The sequence below is a fragment of the Salvelinus fontinalis genome, chromosome 30, assembly GCF_029448725.1.
Source record: "Salvelinus fontinalis isolate EN_2023a chromosome 30, ASM2944872v1, whole genome shotgun sequence".
Taxonomy (NCBI): domain Eukaryota; kingdom Metazoa; phylum Chordata; class Actinopteri; order Salmoniformes; family Salmonidae; genus Salvelinus; species Salvelinus fontinalis.
In genome coordinates this window covers 491,525-509,072 of record NC_074694.1, presented here as the reverse complement: position 1 = coordinate 509,072, position 17,548 = coordinate 491,525, and the positions used below count along the sequence as shown (strand labels likewise).

At 45.1% G+C, this 17,548-nt stretch overlaps 1 protein-coding gene across 2 annotated transcripts in view; it reads right to left on the bottom strand.

The window, feature by feature from the left end:
- Positions 1 to 529: 529 nt before the first annotated feature.
- The window catches only part of LOC129828538 (uncharacterized), a 93,442-nt gene continuing 76,423 nt past the window's right edge, over positions 530 to 17,548 (bottom strand). For both annotated transcript variants that reach the window (XM_055889555.1, XM_055889556.1), the window contains exon 4: positions 530 to 3,124. In XM_055889555.1, coding sequence (XP_055745530.1) covers positions 3,006 to 3,124 — 119 coding nt within the window. In that variant the 3' untranslated portion in view covers positions 530 to 3,005. The remainder of the gene's footprint in view (positions 3,125 to 17,548) is intronic.

The window sequence follows — 17,548 nt, the reverse complement described above, 5'->3', positions numbered from 1 at the left end:
TCAATGTACTGGCGTTTTATATAAGACAGAGAGTTTAACAAACATGGTGTCATTTTATACTACCAACAAAATGGAGCGCTAGCCTGGATCCCATCTGTTTCTGCTCTATTTGCCAACTCCTTAGGCATTGGTCATGACTGGCTTCATCATTTCATAAGGAATTGACAAGAGAGCAGAAACAGACTGGCACCCAGGCTAATAAAAAAATGTAGTCTCATTAGGATCCCCATTGGCTTTTGGTATTTCATTAGGATCCCCATTGGCTGTTGGTATTTCATTAGGATCCCCATTGGCTGTTGGTATTTCATTAGGATCCCCATTGGCTGTTGGTATTTCATTAGGATCCCCATTGGCTGTTGGTATTTTATTAGGATCCCCATTGGCTGTTGGTATTTTATTAGGATCCCCATTGGCTGTTGGTATTTCATTAGGATCCCCATTGGCTGTTGGTATTTTATTAGGGTCCCCATTGGCTGTTGGTATTTCATTAGGATCCCCATTGGCTGTTGGTATTTCATTAGGATCCCCATTAGCTGTTGGTATTTTATTAGGATCCCCATTGGCTGTTACAAAAGCAGCAGCTACTCTTCCTGGTGTCCACACAAAACATGAAACACGATACAGAACATTAATAGACAAGAACAGCTCAAGAATAGATCTACATGCTTTTAAACCCAGAAAAATATTACTAAAATGTTCTGTACTGACTCAATACTGAGGGAAAAAACACGGAGATACCAATTATTCTAGTCCCACATTTATCATTTACATTTTCATATATAACATATGAATTCAGTAGGATCTATCAGTACACACAACATATTTAGGTCAAATAGGGGAGAGGCGTTGTGTTTCTTAAAGCCAGGTTTACTGTTCACTTGAGCAATCTGAGATGAAAGGGATTTCCATTCAATCATGGCTCTATATCATACTGTACGTTTTCTTGAATTCATTCTGGATTTGGGGACTGTGAAAAGACCCCTGGTGGCATGTCCGGTGGGGTAAGTGTGTGTGTCAGAGTTGTGTGTAAGTTGACTATGCAAACACTTTGGTAGTTTCAACATCCTCATAGCGGTTATTTTGATGGTGTCCGAGGTGGAACTGAGCTGTTAAATCCACAAGTGGCTCCCGGCATTATACCTAAAGCGAACATTGCCACTGGCTGCATGAACAGAAAATCCCATGCAGATTTGTTTACAAGTTGGAACACTGCAATGTGATATGTAATCTCCACCTTGATAATTGAAATCTTCATTATTTTGTTTAATGCGTAATTATTTCTATGTAGCCTATACGTTCTGAACTTCTAACGCGAGTGGGGAGGGTGTGGCTTTGAGTGGGGAGGGTGTGGCTTCTAGTGGGGAGGGTGTGGCTTCTAGTGGGGAGGGTGTGGCTTCTAGTGGGGAGGGTGTGTCTTCGAGTGGGGAGGGTGTGGCTTCGAGTGGGGAGGGTGTGGCTTCGAGTGGGGAGGGTGTGGTTTCTAGTGGGGTGGGTGTGGCTTCGAGTGGGGTGGGTGTGGCTTCTAGTGGGGGGGGTGTGGCTTCTAGTGGGGAGGGTGTGGCTTCTAGTGGGATGGGTGTGTCTTCTAGTGGGGCGGGTGTTGCTTCATGACAATGATCACATGTGCAGCTGCTCACCGATTTGACGGTTCCAACGCAGTTCCACCTCAGACACAGCCAAAACACCCGCTATGCATGTGTCTGCTATCGTTGGTTAACGCTTGATCTGATTGAATCTAGGCCTAAATCAAGGACAGACCTCTCCCCATCTGAATATGTTTTGACCATGACAGTTTACAATCCAAGGTAATGCCAAGTAATTTAGTCTCCTCAACTTGCTCAACAGCCAAATTATTCATTATCAGACTCAGCTGAGGTCCTGAACGTAGGGAATTACTTGTACCAAATACAATGCTTTTAGTTGTAGAGATGCTCAGGACTAATGTATTACTGGCCACCCATTCTAAAACTGACTGCAACTCTTTGTTAAGTGTTGCAGTAATTTCATTAGCCGTGGTTGCTGACATAATGTTGAATCATCAGCATACATAGACACACATGCTGAACTTAAAACTCGTGGCAGGTCATTTAGTCTTGGTTTCTGTATAACACTTTGTGACATCCGTTGATGTAAAAAGGGCTTTATAAATACATTTGATTGATTAGTAAAAAAAAAAAATTGAAAAGAGTAGTGGGCCTAGAGAGCTGCCCTGCGGTACACCACACTTTACATGTTTGACATTAGAGACGCTTCCATTAAAGAAAACCCTCTGTGTTCTATTAGATAGATTGCTCTGAATCCATGATATGGCAGAGGTTGAAAAGCCATAGGACATACGTTTTTTCAATAATAAGACATGGTCAATAATATCAAAGGCTGCACCGAAATCTAACAATACAGCTCCACACAATGTTCTTGTTATACATTTTTTTTTTTTTTCAATCAATCATCAGTCATTTGTGTCAATGCAGTACTGTACATGTTGAGTGCCCTTCTCTATAAGCATGCTGAAAGTCTGTTGTTAATTTGTTTACAGAGAAATAGCATTGTATTTGGTCAATCACCATTTTAAAAAATAAAAAATTGTTTGCTAAGAGTCGGCAGCAAGCTGATTGGTCAGCTGTTAGAACCAGTAAATTGTGCTTTACCATTCTTGGGTGGCGGAATTACTTTGGCTTCCCTCCAGTTCTGAGGACAATTATTTTTCTCCAGACTCAGATGAAAGATATGACAAATAGGAGTGGCTATATAGTGTGAATCCATGTTGACTTGAAGTTCAACTGAATCAAGTGAGTGCTTGTCCTTTCTTTATCCTTCCTTTTGATACAAGTGACTGATGGCTTCTTACACCTGCTCTATTGATGATTCTTGCAAGAGGATATTGTCCTATGTACATGCATGTCCTCTACAGCTAGTCCCTCTCTTCCCAGGTTGGTCTTGTGTTGTGTTGGGTAGTGTCCCAGGTTGGTCTAGTGCTGTGTAGTGTAGTGTCCCAGCCTGGTCCTCTACAGCTCGTCCCTCTCTTCTCCCTCACAGTGACATGCTTCCCTCTGGCTGTTCATGAAGGATCTGCATCCCAGCGTCCACACTGTGTTGTACAGGGCATCTGCTACAGACTCACAGGCTGGGAGGATGGGAGAGAAAGAGACAGGGTTAGGGTTGAGAGAGAGAGAGAGAGAGAGAGAGAGAGAGAGAGAGAGAGAGAGAGAGAGAGAGAGAGAGAGAGAGAGAGAGAGAGAGAGACAGCTAACAGCAGTGAAGGAGGAGAGAGAGGAACACATGGAACAGCTAACAGCAGTGAAGGAGGAGAGAGAGGAACACATGGCAGAGCTAACAGCAGTGAAGGAGGAGGGAGAGGAACACATGGCAGAGCTAACAGCAGTGAAGGAGGGAGAGGAACACATGGCAGAGCTAACAGCAGTGAAGGAGGAGGGAGAGAGGAACACATGGGACAGCTAACAGCAGTGAAGGAGGAGGGAGAGGAACACATGGCAGAGCTAACAGCAGTGAAGGAGGAGGGAGAGAGGAACACATGGGACAGCTAACAGCAGTGAAGGAGGGAGAGGAACACATGGAACAGCTAACAGCAGTGAAGGAGGAGGGAGAGGAACACATGGGACAGCTAACAGCAGTGAAGGAGGGAGAGGAACACATGGAACAGCTAACATCAGTGAAGGAGGAGGACAGAAAGCTGAGGTGTGACAGAGAGCAGGACACTCCCCCAGAGAGGTGTGACAGAGAGCAGGACACTCCCCCAGAGAGGTGTGACAGAGAGCAGGACACTCCCCCAGAGAAGCCAGCAGAGCAGACCACCTCAGACCCAGACCATAACCTCAACACCACAATGGGACAGACAACACAGGATCCACCAACCCAACAGACCCCACCCTCTCCCAACAGACCCCACCCTCTCCCAACAGACCCCACCCCCTTCTAACAGACCCCACCCTCTCCCAACAGACCTCACCCCCTCCTATCAGACCCCACCCCCTTCTAACAGACCCCACCCCCTTCTAACAGACCCCACCCTCTCCCAACAGACCTCACCCCCTCCTAACAGACCCCACCCCCTTATAACAGACCCCACCCCCTCCTAACAGACCCCACCCCCTCCGAACAGACCCCACCCCCTCCGAACAGACCCCACCCCCTCCGAACAGACCCCACCCCCTTCTAACAGGCCCCACCCCCTTCTAACAGACCCCACCCCCTCCCAACAGACCCCACCACCTCCTACCAGGCCCCACCCCCTCCTAACAGACCCCACCCTCTCCCAACAGACCTCACCCCCTCCTAACAGACCCCACCCCCTCCTAACAGTCCCTCTGTCAGCTCCCCCGATAGCCCTCCTGACAACCCTCCCACATCCACTGAGGACACACAAGCCAGAGATTGTTGCTCCTCATTGACTCAAATGGAAAATACAATCAAGAGAATAAACAAAACACAAAGTGGCTAAACTCTGGTACCCAAACACTAGGCATGTCCTGGAGCTGTTGTCAGAGGACAGACAAGGGTCCCCCAGCCACATCATAATTCACACGGGAACAAACGACCTGAGGGCCCAGCAGGAAAGGCTGGCCACAACACTCAAAGGAGTGATTGAAAAAGCTTCTTATACTTTCTCCAACACACAATCGGTTATCTCCACTCTGCTACCACAAAAAGACTATCATCCTGCCACCATACAGCGTGTGAATCCAAGCATTTCCCAGGACTGTGCCTCAAAACCTAATGTCTACCTGGCCCACCACTCCACCCTGGATTTGAGAAGCCTTTACCCTGACTAGAAATTAGTAAGGAAATAATCTCAACAGAGAAAAATGGCCTCCTATATCTGTATCCCCCAGAATCCCCATACTTTAACGATGACAGCTTCTCCATCCTTGACCAGGAGATCAACCATATTCAGGCCCTGGGACATGTATTAGTCTGTGGCTACCTAAATTCCAGAACCGGACAAGAACCTGACAACCTCAGCACACAGGGGGACAAACACCTACCTGGAGGTGACAGCATTCCCTCCCCCATATGCTCCCCCTGACACAACTATGACAACATAACCAACAAAAACAGGTCACAACTCCTGCAGCTCTTTCCCACGCTGGGTATGTACATAGCCAATTGTAGGCTTCGAGAAGACTCCTATGGTAGGTACACCTATAGCTCATCTCTTGGCAGTAGTACTGTAGACCACTTTATCACTGACCTCAACCCAGAGTCTCTTAGAGCGTTCACAGTCAGCCCACTAACACCCCTATCAGATCACAGAAAAATCACAGTCTACCTGAACAGAGCAATACTCAATCATGAAGCATCAAATCCTCAGTAACTTGGCAGTAGAAAGCCTAACAGTATATTTGACCTTTCAGCTTCCCTTTCAAATCTAAAAATGACAACCTAAGAAAATGAACAACAATGATAAATGGTTTGATGAAGAATACAAACACCTAAGAAAGAAATTGAGAAACCTGTTCAATCAACAACATAGAGACCCAGAAAACCTGAGTCAACACCTTCACTACGGTGAATCACTAAAACAATACAGAAATACACTACGGAAAAAGAAGGAACAGCACGTCAGATATCAGCTCTATGTAATAGATTCTAAAGCCACTGCTGGGAAAATGAACAAACAAACAACAACACGAAGAGTTATCTATCCAAAATGGAGATAAACCCCTTCTCTAATCTTTTTGGCTCTATAACAACAAAAAAACAGTGAAAGCATATACATGATCAAAAATAAATCTTAGAATCAGCTATTAAGGGATAGGCCCCTTTTTACTCCACTTCCTGTCTGAATGACGTGCCCAAAGTAAACTGCCTGTAGCTCAGGCCCTGAAGCCAGGATATCCATATAATTGGTACCATTGGAACACCATTGAAGTTTGTAGAAATGTTAAAATAATGTAGGAGAATATAACACAATAGATATGGTAGGAGAAAATCCAAAGAAAAACCAACTAGTATTTGTTTTTGAGAGAGACCATCCTCTTAGAAATGAAAGAGAAAGGTCATATTGAAAATGAGCTCCCTGGATGCAATTCCACGGGGTGTCAGCAGTCTATGTTCAAGGTTTCAGGCTTGTAACTTCAAAAACGAATAAGAAATATCCGTTTTAGTAGAAGGACACAGTCTTGGAAATTTGTGTTTGCGAGTGCCATGAAGACATTACGCACCTGCTAAAATCGGTTTCCAATTGAACATACTCCTTTCTGGTAGAAATATTATAGTTTGATTACATTTTAGGGTATCTGCGGAGTCAATAGAAATGTATTATGACTTGTTGAAACAAAGTTTAAGGGTACATTTTCGGATTCCTTTCTCTGCAAATTGAAGGAGTGGATAACTCAAATCGATGGCGCCATCTAAACTAACTTTTTGGGATATAAAGAAGGTGTCACGTTCCTGACCTGTTTCTGTTAGTTTTTGTATGTGTTAGTTGGTCAGGATGTGAGTTTGGGTGGGCAGTCTATGTTTTCTGTTTCTATGTTCGTTTAAGGGTTGCCTGGTATGGCTCTCAATTAGAGGCAGGTGTTTGGCGTTTCCTCTAATTGAGAGTCATATTAAGGTAGGTGTTTTCACACTGTTTGTTGTGGGTGGTTGTCTCCTGTGTCTGTGTATGTCGTTGCGCCACATGGGACTGTTTCGGTTTTGTTTGTTTGTTCGTTCGTTTTATGTAGGCAGTTTTCGTGTTCATGCGTTCTTCGTGTTTCATGTGAGTTCGTCGTTCAGGTCTGTCTACATCGTTTATTTGTTTTGTAATTTTCCAAGTGTTTTTCGTGTTCGTCTTCGTTGTTAAATAAATAAATTATGTCATATTCAAACGCTGCGTTTTGGTCAAATCCCTGCTCCTCCTCTTCGGATGAAGAGGAGGAAGAAAGCCGTTACAGAAGGATTTTATCTAACAAAACGACACTACATGTTATAGCTGGGACCCTTTGGATGACAAATCATAGGAAGTTTTTCAAAAAGTAAGTGAATATTTAATCGTTATATATGAATGTATGTGCCGGTGAAAAAATATTTTGATGTGCGGCTCCTCCTCAAACAATCACATGGCATGTTTTCACTGTAATAGCTACGGTAAATTGGACAGTGCATATAGATGAACAAAAATGTAAGCTTTCAGCCGATATAAGACACTTATACGACCCTAAATGTTTAAAATCCGTAATATTTATGATTACTTATTTGAATTGCACGCCGTTCAGTTTCACCGGAAGTTGTCCGACGGGACACCGATCCTTAAAAAGTTTTTTAAAGACTACCAGAACGCACTGGATTCTCCAATTATATTGAATGAACTACAGGACAAAATACAAACCCTCCAACCCAAAAATGCCTGTGCTGTTGATGGTATCCTACAAGAAATTATCCAATACACAGACCACAAATTCCAATTGGCTATACTTTTTAAACTTTAACATCGTCCTCAGCTCTGAATAATAACCCCAATCCACAAAAGTGGAATTTGACCCCAATAACTACCGTGGAATATGTGTCAACGGCAATGTTGAGAAAATCCCAACGACTCACAGGACAGCAGAAAGAGATACAGAGCTGTCATCAAGGCAAAGGGTGGCTACTTTGAAGAACCTAAAATATATTTCTGGTAAATTCATGATTCCATATGTGTTATTTCACAGATTTGATGTCTTCACTATTATTCTACAATGTAGAAAATGGTAAAAATAAAGAAAAACCCTGGAATGAGTAGGTGTGTCCAAACTTTTGACTGGTACTGTATGTATTTAGGAAATATTAAAATACACATGACTTGTCCCAGAATAACAGGTTGACATTGAAATATGGTTGGACATTGTTAATTTAGGAAGTAAGCATACATTCCAAATAAATGTCAGTGTACTTTCTGTATTAACTGAATTAAACTGGAAATTAACATCGACCAGGGTGTCTCAGTGAAATAACGTTATAATGTCCTAGTTAGCTACAAAGAGGACAGGAAAGGGGAGAGTGGACAGTTATACTGTCCTAGTTAGCTACGAAGAGGACAGGAAAGGGGAGAGTGGAGGACAGTTATACTGTTCTAGTTAGCTACAAAGAGGACAGGAAAGGGAAGAGTGGAGGACAGTTATACTGTCCTAGTTAGCTACGAAGAGGACAGGAAAGGGGAGAGTGGACAGTTATACTGTCCTAGTTAGCTACAAAGAGGACAGGAAAGGGAAGAGTGGAGGACAGTTATACTGTCCTAGTTAGCTACGAAGAGGACAGGAAAGGGGAGAGTGGACAGTTATGCTGTTCTAGTTAGCTACGAAGAGGACAGGAAAGGGGAGAGTGGAGGACAGTTATACTGTCCTAGTTAGCTACAAAGAGGACAGGAAAGGGAAGAGTGGAGGACAGTTATACTGTCCTAGTTAGCTACGAAGAGGACAGGAAAGGGGAGAGTGGACAGTTATACTGTCCTAGTTAGCTACAAAGAGGACAGGAAAGGGAAGAGTGGAGGACAGTTATACTGTCCTAGTTAGCTACGAAGAGGACAGGAAAGGGGAGAGTGGAGGACAGTTATACTGTCCTAGTTAGCTACGAAGAGGACAGGAAAGGGGAGAGTGGACAGTTATACTGTCCTAGTTAGCTACGAAGAGGACAGGAAAGGGAAGAGTGGAGGACAGTTATACTGTTCTAGTTAGCTACGAAGAGGACATGAAAGGGGAGAGTGGAGGACAGTTATACTGTTCTAGTTAGCTACAAAGAGGACAGGAAAGGGAAGAGTGGACAGTTATATTGTCCTAGTTAGCTACAAAGAGGACAGGAAAGGAAAGAGTGGAGGACAGTTATACTGTCCTAGTTAGCTACAAAGAGGACAGGAAAGGGAAGAGTGGACAGTTATACTGTCCTAGTTAGCTACGAAGAGGACAGGAAAGGGAAGAGTGGACAGTTATACTGTCCTAGTTAGCTACAAAGAGGACAGGAAAGGGGAGATTGGAGGACAGTTATACTGTCCTAGTTAGCTACGAAGAGGACAGGAAAGGGAAGAGTGGACAGTTATACTGTCCTAGTTAGCTACAAAGAGGACAGGAAAGGGGAGAGTGGAGGACAGTTATACTGTCCTAGTTAGCTACAAAGAGGACAGGAAAGGGAAGAGTGGACAGTTATACTGTCCTAGTTAGCTACAAAGAGGACAGGAAAGGGAAGAGTGGACAGTTATACTGTCCTAGTTAGCTACAAAGAGGACAGGAAAGGGGAGAGTGGAGGACAGTTATACTGTCCTAGTTAGCTACGAAGAGGACAGGAAAGGGAAGAGTGGAGGACAGTTATACTGTCCTAGTTAGCTACGAAGAGGACAGGAAAGGAGAGAGTGGACAGTTATACTGTCCTAGTTAGCTACGAAGAGGACAGGAAAGGGAAGAGTGGAGGACAGTTATACTGTCCTAGTTAGCTACGAAGAGGACAGGAAAGGGAAGAGTGGAGGACAGTTATACTGTACTAGTTAGCTACGAAGAGGACAGGAAAGGAGAGAGTGGACAGTTATACTGTCCTAGTTAGCTACGAAGAGGACAGGAAAGGGAAGAGTGGAGGACAGTTATACTGTCCTAGTTAGCTACGAAGAGGACAGGAAAGGGAAGAGTGGAGGACAGTTATACTGTTCTAGTTAGCTACGAAGAGGACAGGAAAGGGAAGAGTGGACAGTTATACTGTTCTAGTTAGCTACAAAGAGGACAGGAAAGGGAAGAGTGGAGGACAGTTATACTGTCCTAGTTAGCTACGAAGAGGACAGGAAAGGGAAGAGTGGACAGTATACTGTCCTAGTTAGCTACGAAGAGGACAGGAAAGGGGAGAGTGGACAGTTATACTGTCCTAGTTAGCTACGAAGAGGACAGGAAAGGGAAAAGTGGAGGACAGTTATACTGTCCTAGTTAGCTACGAAGAGGACAGGAAAGGGAAGAGTGGAGGACAGTTATACTGTTCTAGTTAGCTACGAAGAGGACAGGAAAGGGAAGAGTGGACAGTTATACTGTCCTAGTTAGCTACAAAGAGGACAGGAAAGGGGAGAGTGGACAGTTATACTGTCCTAGTTAGCTACAAAGAGGACAGGAAAGGGGAGAGTGGAGGACAGTTATACTGTCCTAGTTAGCTACAAAGAGGACAGGAAAGGGAAGAGTGGACAGTTATACTGTCCTAGTTAGCTACAAAGAGGACAGGAAAGGGGAGAGTGGAGGACAGTTATACTGTTCTAGTTAGCTACGAAGAGGACAGGAAAGGGAAGAGTGGACAGTTATACTGTTCTAGTTAGCTACGAAGAGGACAGGAAAGGGGAGAGTGGACAGTTATACTGTCCTAGTTAGCTACGAAGAGGACAGGAAAGGGGAGAGTGGACAGTTATACTGTCCTAGTTAGCTACAAAGAGGACAGGAAAGGGAAGAGTGGAGGACAGTTATACTGTCCTAGTTAGCTACGAAGAGGACAGGAAAGGGAAGAGTGGACAGTTATACTGTCCTAGTTAGCTACGAAGAGGACAGGAAAGGGAAGAGTGGAGGACAGTTATACTGTTCTAGTTAGCTACGAAGAGGACAGGAAAGGGGAGAGTGGAGGACAGTTATACTGTCCTAGTTAGCTACAAAGAGGACAGGAAAGGGAAGAGTGGAGGACAGTTATACTGTCCTAGTTAGCTACGAAGAGGACAGGAAAGGGGAGAGTGGACAGTTATACTGTCCTAGTTAGCTACGAAGAGGACAGGAAAGGGAAGAGTGGAGGACAGTTATACTGTCCTAGTTAGCTACAAAGAGGACAGGAAAGGGGAGAGTGGAGGACAGTTATACTGTCCTAGTTAGCTACGAAGAGGACAGGAAAGGGAAGAGTGGAGGACAGTTATACTGTCCTAGTTAGCTACGAAGAGGACAGGAAAGGGGAGAGTGGAGGACAGTTATACTGTCCTAGTTAGCTACGAAGAGGACAGGAAAGGGAAGAGTGGACAGTATACTGTCCTAGTTAGCTACGAAGAGGACAGGAAAGGGGAGAGTGGACAGTTATACTGTCCTAGTTAGCTACGAAGAGGACAGGAAAGGGAAAAGTGGAGGACAGTTATACTGTTCTAGTTAGCTACGAAGAGGACAGGAAAGGGGAGAGTGGAGGACAGTTATACTGTCCTAGTTAGCTACAAAGAGGACAGGAAAGGGAAGAGTGGAGGACAGTTATACTGTCCTAGTTAGCTACGAAGAGGACAGGAAAGGGAAGAGTGGACAGTTATACTGTCCTAGTTAGCTACGAAGAGGACAGGAAAGGGAAGAGTGGAGGACAGTTATACTGTCCTAGTTAGCTACAAAGAGGACAGGAAAGGGAAGAGTGGACAGTTATACTGTCCTAGTTAGCTACGAAGAGGACAGGAAAGGGAAGAGTGGAGGACAGTTATACTGTCCTAGTTAGCTACGAAGAGGACAGGAAAGGGAAGAGTGGACAGTTATACTGTCCTAGTTAGCTACAAAGAGGACAGGAAAGGGGAGAGTGGAGGACAGTTATACTGTTCTAGTTAGCTACGAAGAGGACAGGAAAGGGAAGAGTGGACAGTTATACTGTTCTAGTTAGCTACGAAGAGGACAGGAAAGGGGAGAGTGGACAGTTATACTGTCCTAGTTAGCTACGAAGAGGACAGGAAAGGGGAGAGTGGACAGTTATACTGTCCTAGTTAGCTACAAAGAGGACAGGAAAGGGAAGAGTGGAGGACAGTTATACTGTCCTAGTTAGCTACGAAGAGGACAGGAAAGGGGAGAGTGGAGGACAGTTATACTGTCCTAGTTAGCTACAAAGAGGACAGGAAAGGGAAGAGTGGAGGACAGTTATACTGTCCTAGTTAGCTACGAAGAGGACAGGAAAGGGGAGAGTGGAGGACAGTTATACTGTCCTAGTTAGCTACAAAGAGGACAGGAAAGGGAAGAGTGGAGGACAGTTATACTGTCCTAGTTAGCTACGAAGAGGACAGGAAAGGGGAGAGTGGACAGTTATACTGTCCTAGTTAGCTACGAAGAGGACAGGAAAGGGAAGAGTGGAGGACAGTTATACTGTCCTAGTTAGCTACAAAGAGGACAGGAAAGGGGAGAGTGGAGGACAGTTATACTGTCCTAGTTAGCTACGAAGAGGACAGGAAAGGGAAGAGTGGAGGACAGTTATACTGTCCTAGTTAGCTACGAAGAGGACAGGAAAGGGGAGAGTGGAGGACAGTTATACTGTCCTAGTTAGCTACGAAGAGGACAGGAAAGGGAAGAGTGGACAGTATACTGTCCTAGTTAGCTACGAAGAGGACAGGAAAGGGGAGAGTGGACAGTTATACTGTCCTAGTTAGCTACGAAGAGGACAGGAAAGGGAAAAGTGGAGGACAGTTATACTGTTCTAGTTAGCTACGAAGAGGACAGGAAAGGGGAGAGTGGAGGACAGTTATACTGTCCTAGTTAGCTACAAAGAGGACAGGAAAGGGAAGAGTGGAGGACAGTTATACTGTCCTAGTTAGCTACGAAGAGGACAGGAAAGGGAAGAGTGGACAGTTATGCTGTCCTAGTTAGCTACGAAGAGGACAGGAAAGGGAAGAGTGGAGGACAGTTATACTGTCCTAGTTAGCTACAAAGAGGACAGGAAAGGGAAGAGTGGACAGTTATACTGTCCTAGTTAGCTACGAAGAGGACAGGAAAGGGAAGAGTGGAGGACAGTTATACTGTCCTAGTTAGCTACGAAGAGGACAGGAAAGGGGAGAGTGGAGGACAGTTATACTGTCCTAGTTAGCTACAAAGAGGACAGGAAAGGGAAGAGTGGAGGACAGTTATACTGTCCTAGTTAGCTACGAAGAGGACAGGAAAGGGGAGAGTGGACAGTTATACTGTCCTAGTTAGCTACGAAGAGGACAGGAAAGGGAAGAGTGGAGGACAGTTATACTGTCCTAGTTAGCTACAAAGAGGACAGGAAAGGGGAGAGTGGAGGACAGTTATACTGTCCTAGTTAGCTACGAAGAGGACAGGAAAGGGAAGAGTGGAGGACAGTTATACTGTCCTAGTTAGCTACGAAGAGGACAGGAAAGGGGAGAGTGGAGGACAGTTATACTGTCCTAGTTAGCTACGAAGAGGACAGGAAAGGGAAGAGTGGACAGTATACTGTCCTAGTTAGCTACGAAGAGGACAGGAAAGGGGAGAGTGGACAGTTATACTGTCCTAGTTAGCTACGAAGAGGACAGGAAAGGGAAAAGTGGAGGACAGTTATACTGTTCTAGTTAGCTACGAAGAGGACAGGAAAGGGGAGAGTGGAGGACAGTTATACTGTCCTAGTTAGCTACAAAGAGGACAGGAAAGGGAAGAGTGGAGGACAGTTATACTGTCCTAGTTAGCTACGAAGAGGACAGGAAAGGGAAGAGTGGACAGTTATACTGTCCTAGTTAGCTACGAAGAGGACAGGAAAGGGAAGAGTGGAGGACAGTTATACTGTCCTAGTTAGCTACAAAGAGGACAGGAAAGGGAAGAGTGGACAGTTATACTGTCCTAGTTAGCTACGAAGAGGACAGGAAAGGGAAGAGTGGAGGACAGTTATACTGTCCTAGTTAGCTACGAAGAGGACAGGAAAGGGGAGAGTGGACAGTTATGCTGTTCTAGTTAGCTACGAAGAGGACAGGAAAGGGGAGAGTGGACAGTTATACTGTCCTAGTTCGCTACGAAGAGGACAGGAAAGGGGAGAGTGGACAGTTATACTGTCCTAGTTAGCTACAAAGAGGACAGGAAAGGGAAAAGTGGAGGACAGTTATACTGTCCTAGTTAGCTACGAAGAGGACAGGAAAGGGAAGAGTGGAGGACAGTTATACTGTCCTAGTTAGCTACGAAGAGGACAGGAAAGGGAAGAGTGGAGGACAGTTATACTGTCCTAGTTAGCTACGAAGAGGACAGGAAAGGGAAGAGTGGAGGACAGTTATACTGTTCTAGTTAGCTACGAAGAGGACAGGAAAGGGAAGAGTGGACAGTTATACTGTTCTAGTTAGCTACAAAGAGGACAGGAAAGGGAAGAGTGGACAGTTATACTGTCCTAGTTAGCTACGAAGAGGACAGGAAAGGGAAGAGTGGAGGACAGTTATACTGTCCTAGTTAGCTACGAAGAGGACAGGAAAGGGAAGAGTGGACTGTATACTGTCCTAGTTAGCTACGAAGAGGACAGGAAAGGGGAGAGTGGACAGTTATACTGTCCTAGTTAGCTACGAAGAGGACAGGAAAGGGAAAAGTGGAGGACAGTTATACTGTCCTAGTTAGCTACGAAGAGGACAGGAAAGGGAAGAGTGGAGGACAGTTATACTGTTCTAGTTAGCTACAAAGAGGACAGGAAAGGGAAGAGTGGACAGTTATACTGTTCTAGTTAGCTACAAAGAGGACAGGAAAGGGAAGAGTGGACAGTTATGCTGTTCTAGTTAGCTACGAAGAGGACAATAAAGGGAAGAGTGGACAGTTATACTGTCCTAGTTAGCTACGAAGAGGACAGGAAAGGGAAGAGTGGAGGACAGTTATACCTTCCTAGTTAGCTACGAAGAGGACAGGAAAGGGGAGAGTGGACAGTTATGCTGTTCTAGTTAGCTACGAAGAGGACAGGAAAGGGGAGAGTGGACAGTTATACTGTTCTAGTTAGCTACGAAGAGGACAGGAAAGGGAAGAGTGGAGGACAGTTATACTGTCCTAGTTAGCTACAAAGAGGACAGGAAAGCGAAGAGTGGACAGTTATACTGTCCTAGTTAGCTACAAAGAGGACAGGAAAGGGAAGAGTGGAGGACAGTTATACTGTCCTAGTTAGCTACGAAGAGGACAGGAAAGGGAAGAGTGGAGGACAGTTATACTGTCCTAGTTAGCTACAAAGAGGACAGGAAAGGGAAGAGTGGACAGTTATACTGTCCTAGTTAGCTACGAAGAGGACAGGAAAGGGAAGAGTGGAGGACAGTTATACTGTTCTAGTTAGCTACGAAGAGGACATGAAAGGGGAGAGTGGAGGACAGTTATACTGTCCTAGTTAGCTACGAAGAGGACAGGAAAGGGAAGAGTGGACAGTTATACTGTTCTAGTTAGCTACGAAGAGGACATGAAAGGGGAGAGTGGAGGACAGTTATACTGTCCTAGTTAGCTACGAAGAGGACAGGAAAGGGAAGATTGGAGGACAGTTATACTGTCCTAGTTAGCTACAAAGAGGACAGGAAAGGGAAGAGTGGAGGACAGTTATACTGTCCTAGTTAGCTACAAAGAGGACAGGAAAGGGAAGAGTGGACAGTTATACTGTCCTAGTTAGCTACGAAGAGGACAGGAAAGGGAAGAGTGGAGGACAGTTATACTGTTCTAGTTAGCTACGAAGAGGACATGAAAGGGGAGAGTGGAGGACAGTTATACTGTCCTAGTTAGCTACGAAGAGGACAGGAAAGGGAAGAGTGGACAGTTATACTGTCCTAGTTAGCTACAAAGAGGACAGGAAAGGGGAGAGTGGACAGTTATACTGTCCTAGTTAGCTACAAAGAGGACAGGAAAGGGAAGAGTGGACAGTTATACTGTCCTAGTTAGCTACAAAGAGGACAGGAAAGGGAAGAGTGGACAGTTATACTGTCCTAGTTAGCTACAAAGAGGACAGGAAAGGGGAGAGTGGAGGACAGTTATACTGTCCTAGTTAGCTACGAAGAGGACAGGAAAGGGAAGAGTGGACAGTTATACTGTCCTAGTTAGCTACAAAGAGGACAGGAAAGGGGAGAGTGGACAGTTATACTGTCCTAGTTAGCTACAAAGAGGACAGGAAAGGGGAAAGTGGAGGACAGTTATACTGTCCTAGTTAGCTACAAAGAGGACAGGAAAGGGAAGAGTGGACAGTTATACTGTCCTAGTTAGCTACAAAGAGGACAGGAAAGGGGAGAGTGGAGGACAGTTATACTGTCCTAGTTAGCTACGAAGAGGACAGGAAAGGGAGGAGTGGACAGTTATACTGTCCTAGTTAGCTACGAAGAGGACAGGAAAGGGGAGAGTGGAGGACAGTTATACTGTCCTAGTTAGCTACGAAGAGGACATGAAAGGGGAGAGTGGAGGACAGTTATACTGTTCTAGTTAGCTACAAAGAGGACAGGAAAGGGAAGAGTGGACAGTTATATTGTCCTAGTTAGCTACAAAGAGGACAGGAAAGGAAAGAGTGGAGGACAGTTATACTGTCCTAGTTAGCTACAAAGAGGACAGGAAAGGGAAGAGTGGACAGTTATACTGTCCTAGTTAGCTACGAAGAGGACAGGAAAGGGAAGAGTGGACAGTTATACTGTCCTAGTTAGCTACAAAGAGGACAGGAAAGGGGAGAGTGGAGGACAGTTATACTGTCCTAGTTAGCTACGAAGAGGACAGGAAAGGGAAGAGTGGACAGTTATACTGTCCTAGTTAGCTACAAAGAGGACAGGAAAGGGGAGAGTGGAGGACAGTTATACTGTCCTAGTTAGCTACAAAGAGGACAGGAAAGGGAAGAGTGGACAGTTATACTGTCCTAGTTAGCTACAAAGAGGACAGGAAAGGGGAGAGTGGAGGACAGTTATACTGTCCTAGTTAGCTACAAAGAGGACAGGAAAGGGAAGAGTGGACAGTTATACTGTCCTAGTTAGCTACAAAGAGGACAGGAAAGGGGAGAGTGGAGGACAGTTATACTGTCCTAGTTAGCTACGAAGAGGACAGGAAAGGGAAGAGTGGAGGACAGTTATACTGTCCTAGTTAGCTATGAAGAGGACAGGAAAGGGAAGAGTGGAGGACAGTTATACTGTCCTAGTTAGCTACGAAGAGGACAGGAAAGGGAAGAGTGGAGGACAGTTATACTGTTCTAGTTAGCTACGAAGAGGACAGGAAAGGGAAGAGTGGACAGTTATACTGTTCTAGTTAGCTACAAAGAGGACAGGAAAGGGAAGAGTGGAGGACAGTTATACTGTCCTAGTTAGCTACGAAGAGGACAGGAAAGGGAAGAGTGGACAGTATACTGTCCTAGTTAGCTACGAAGAGGACAGGAAAGGGGAGAGTGGACAGTTATACTGTCCTAGTTAGCTACGAAGAGGACAGGAAAGGGAAAAGTGGAGGACAGTTATACTGTCCTAGTTAGCTACGAAGAGGACAGGAAAGGGAAGAGTGGAGGACAGTTATACTGTTCTAGTTAGCTACGAAGAGGACAGGAAAGGGAAGAGTGGACAGTTATACTGTCCTAGTTAGCTACAAAGAGGACAGCAAAGGGGAGAGTGGACAGTTATACTGTCCTAGTTAGCTACAAAGAGGACAGGAAAGGGGAGAGTGGAGGACAGTTATACTGTCCTAGTTAGCTACAAAGAGGACAGGAAAGGGGAGAGTGGACAGTTATACTGTCCTAGTTAGCTACAAAGAGGACAGGAAAGGGGAGAGTGGAGGACAGTTATACTGTTCTAGTTAGCTACGAAGAGGACAGGAAAGGGAAGAGTGGACAGTTATACTGTTCTAGTTAGCTACGAAGAGGACAGGAAAGGGGAGAGTGGACAGTTATACTGTCCTAGTTAGCTACGAAGAGGACAGGAAAGGGGAGAGTGGACAGTTATACTGTCCTAGTT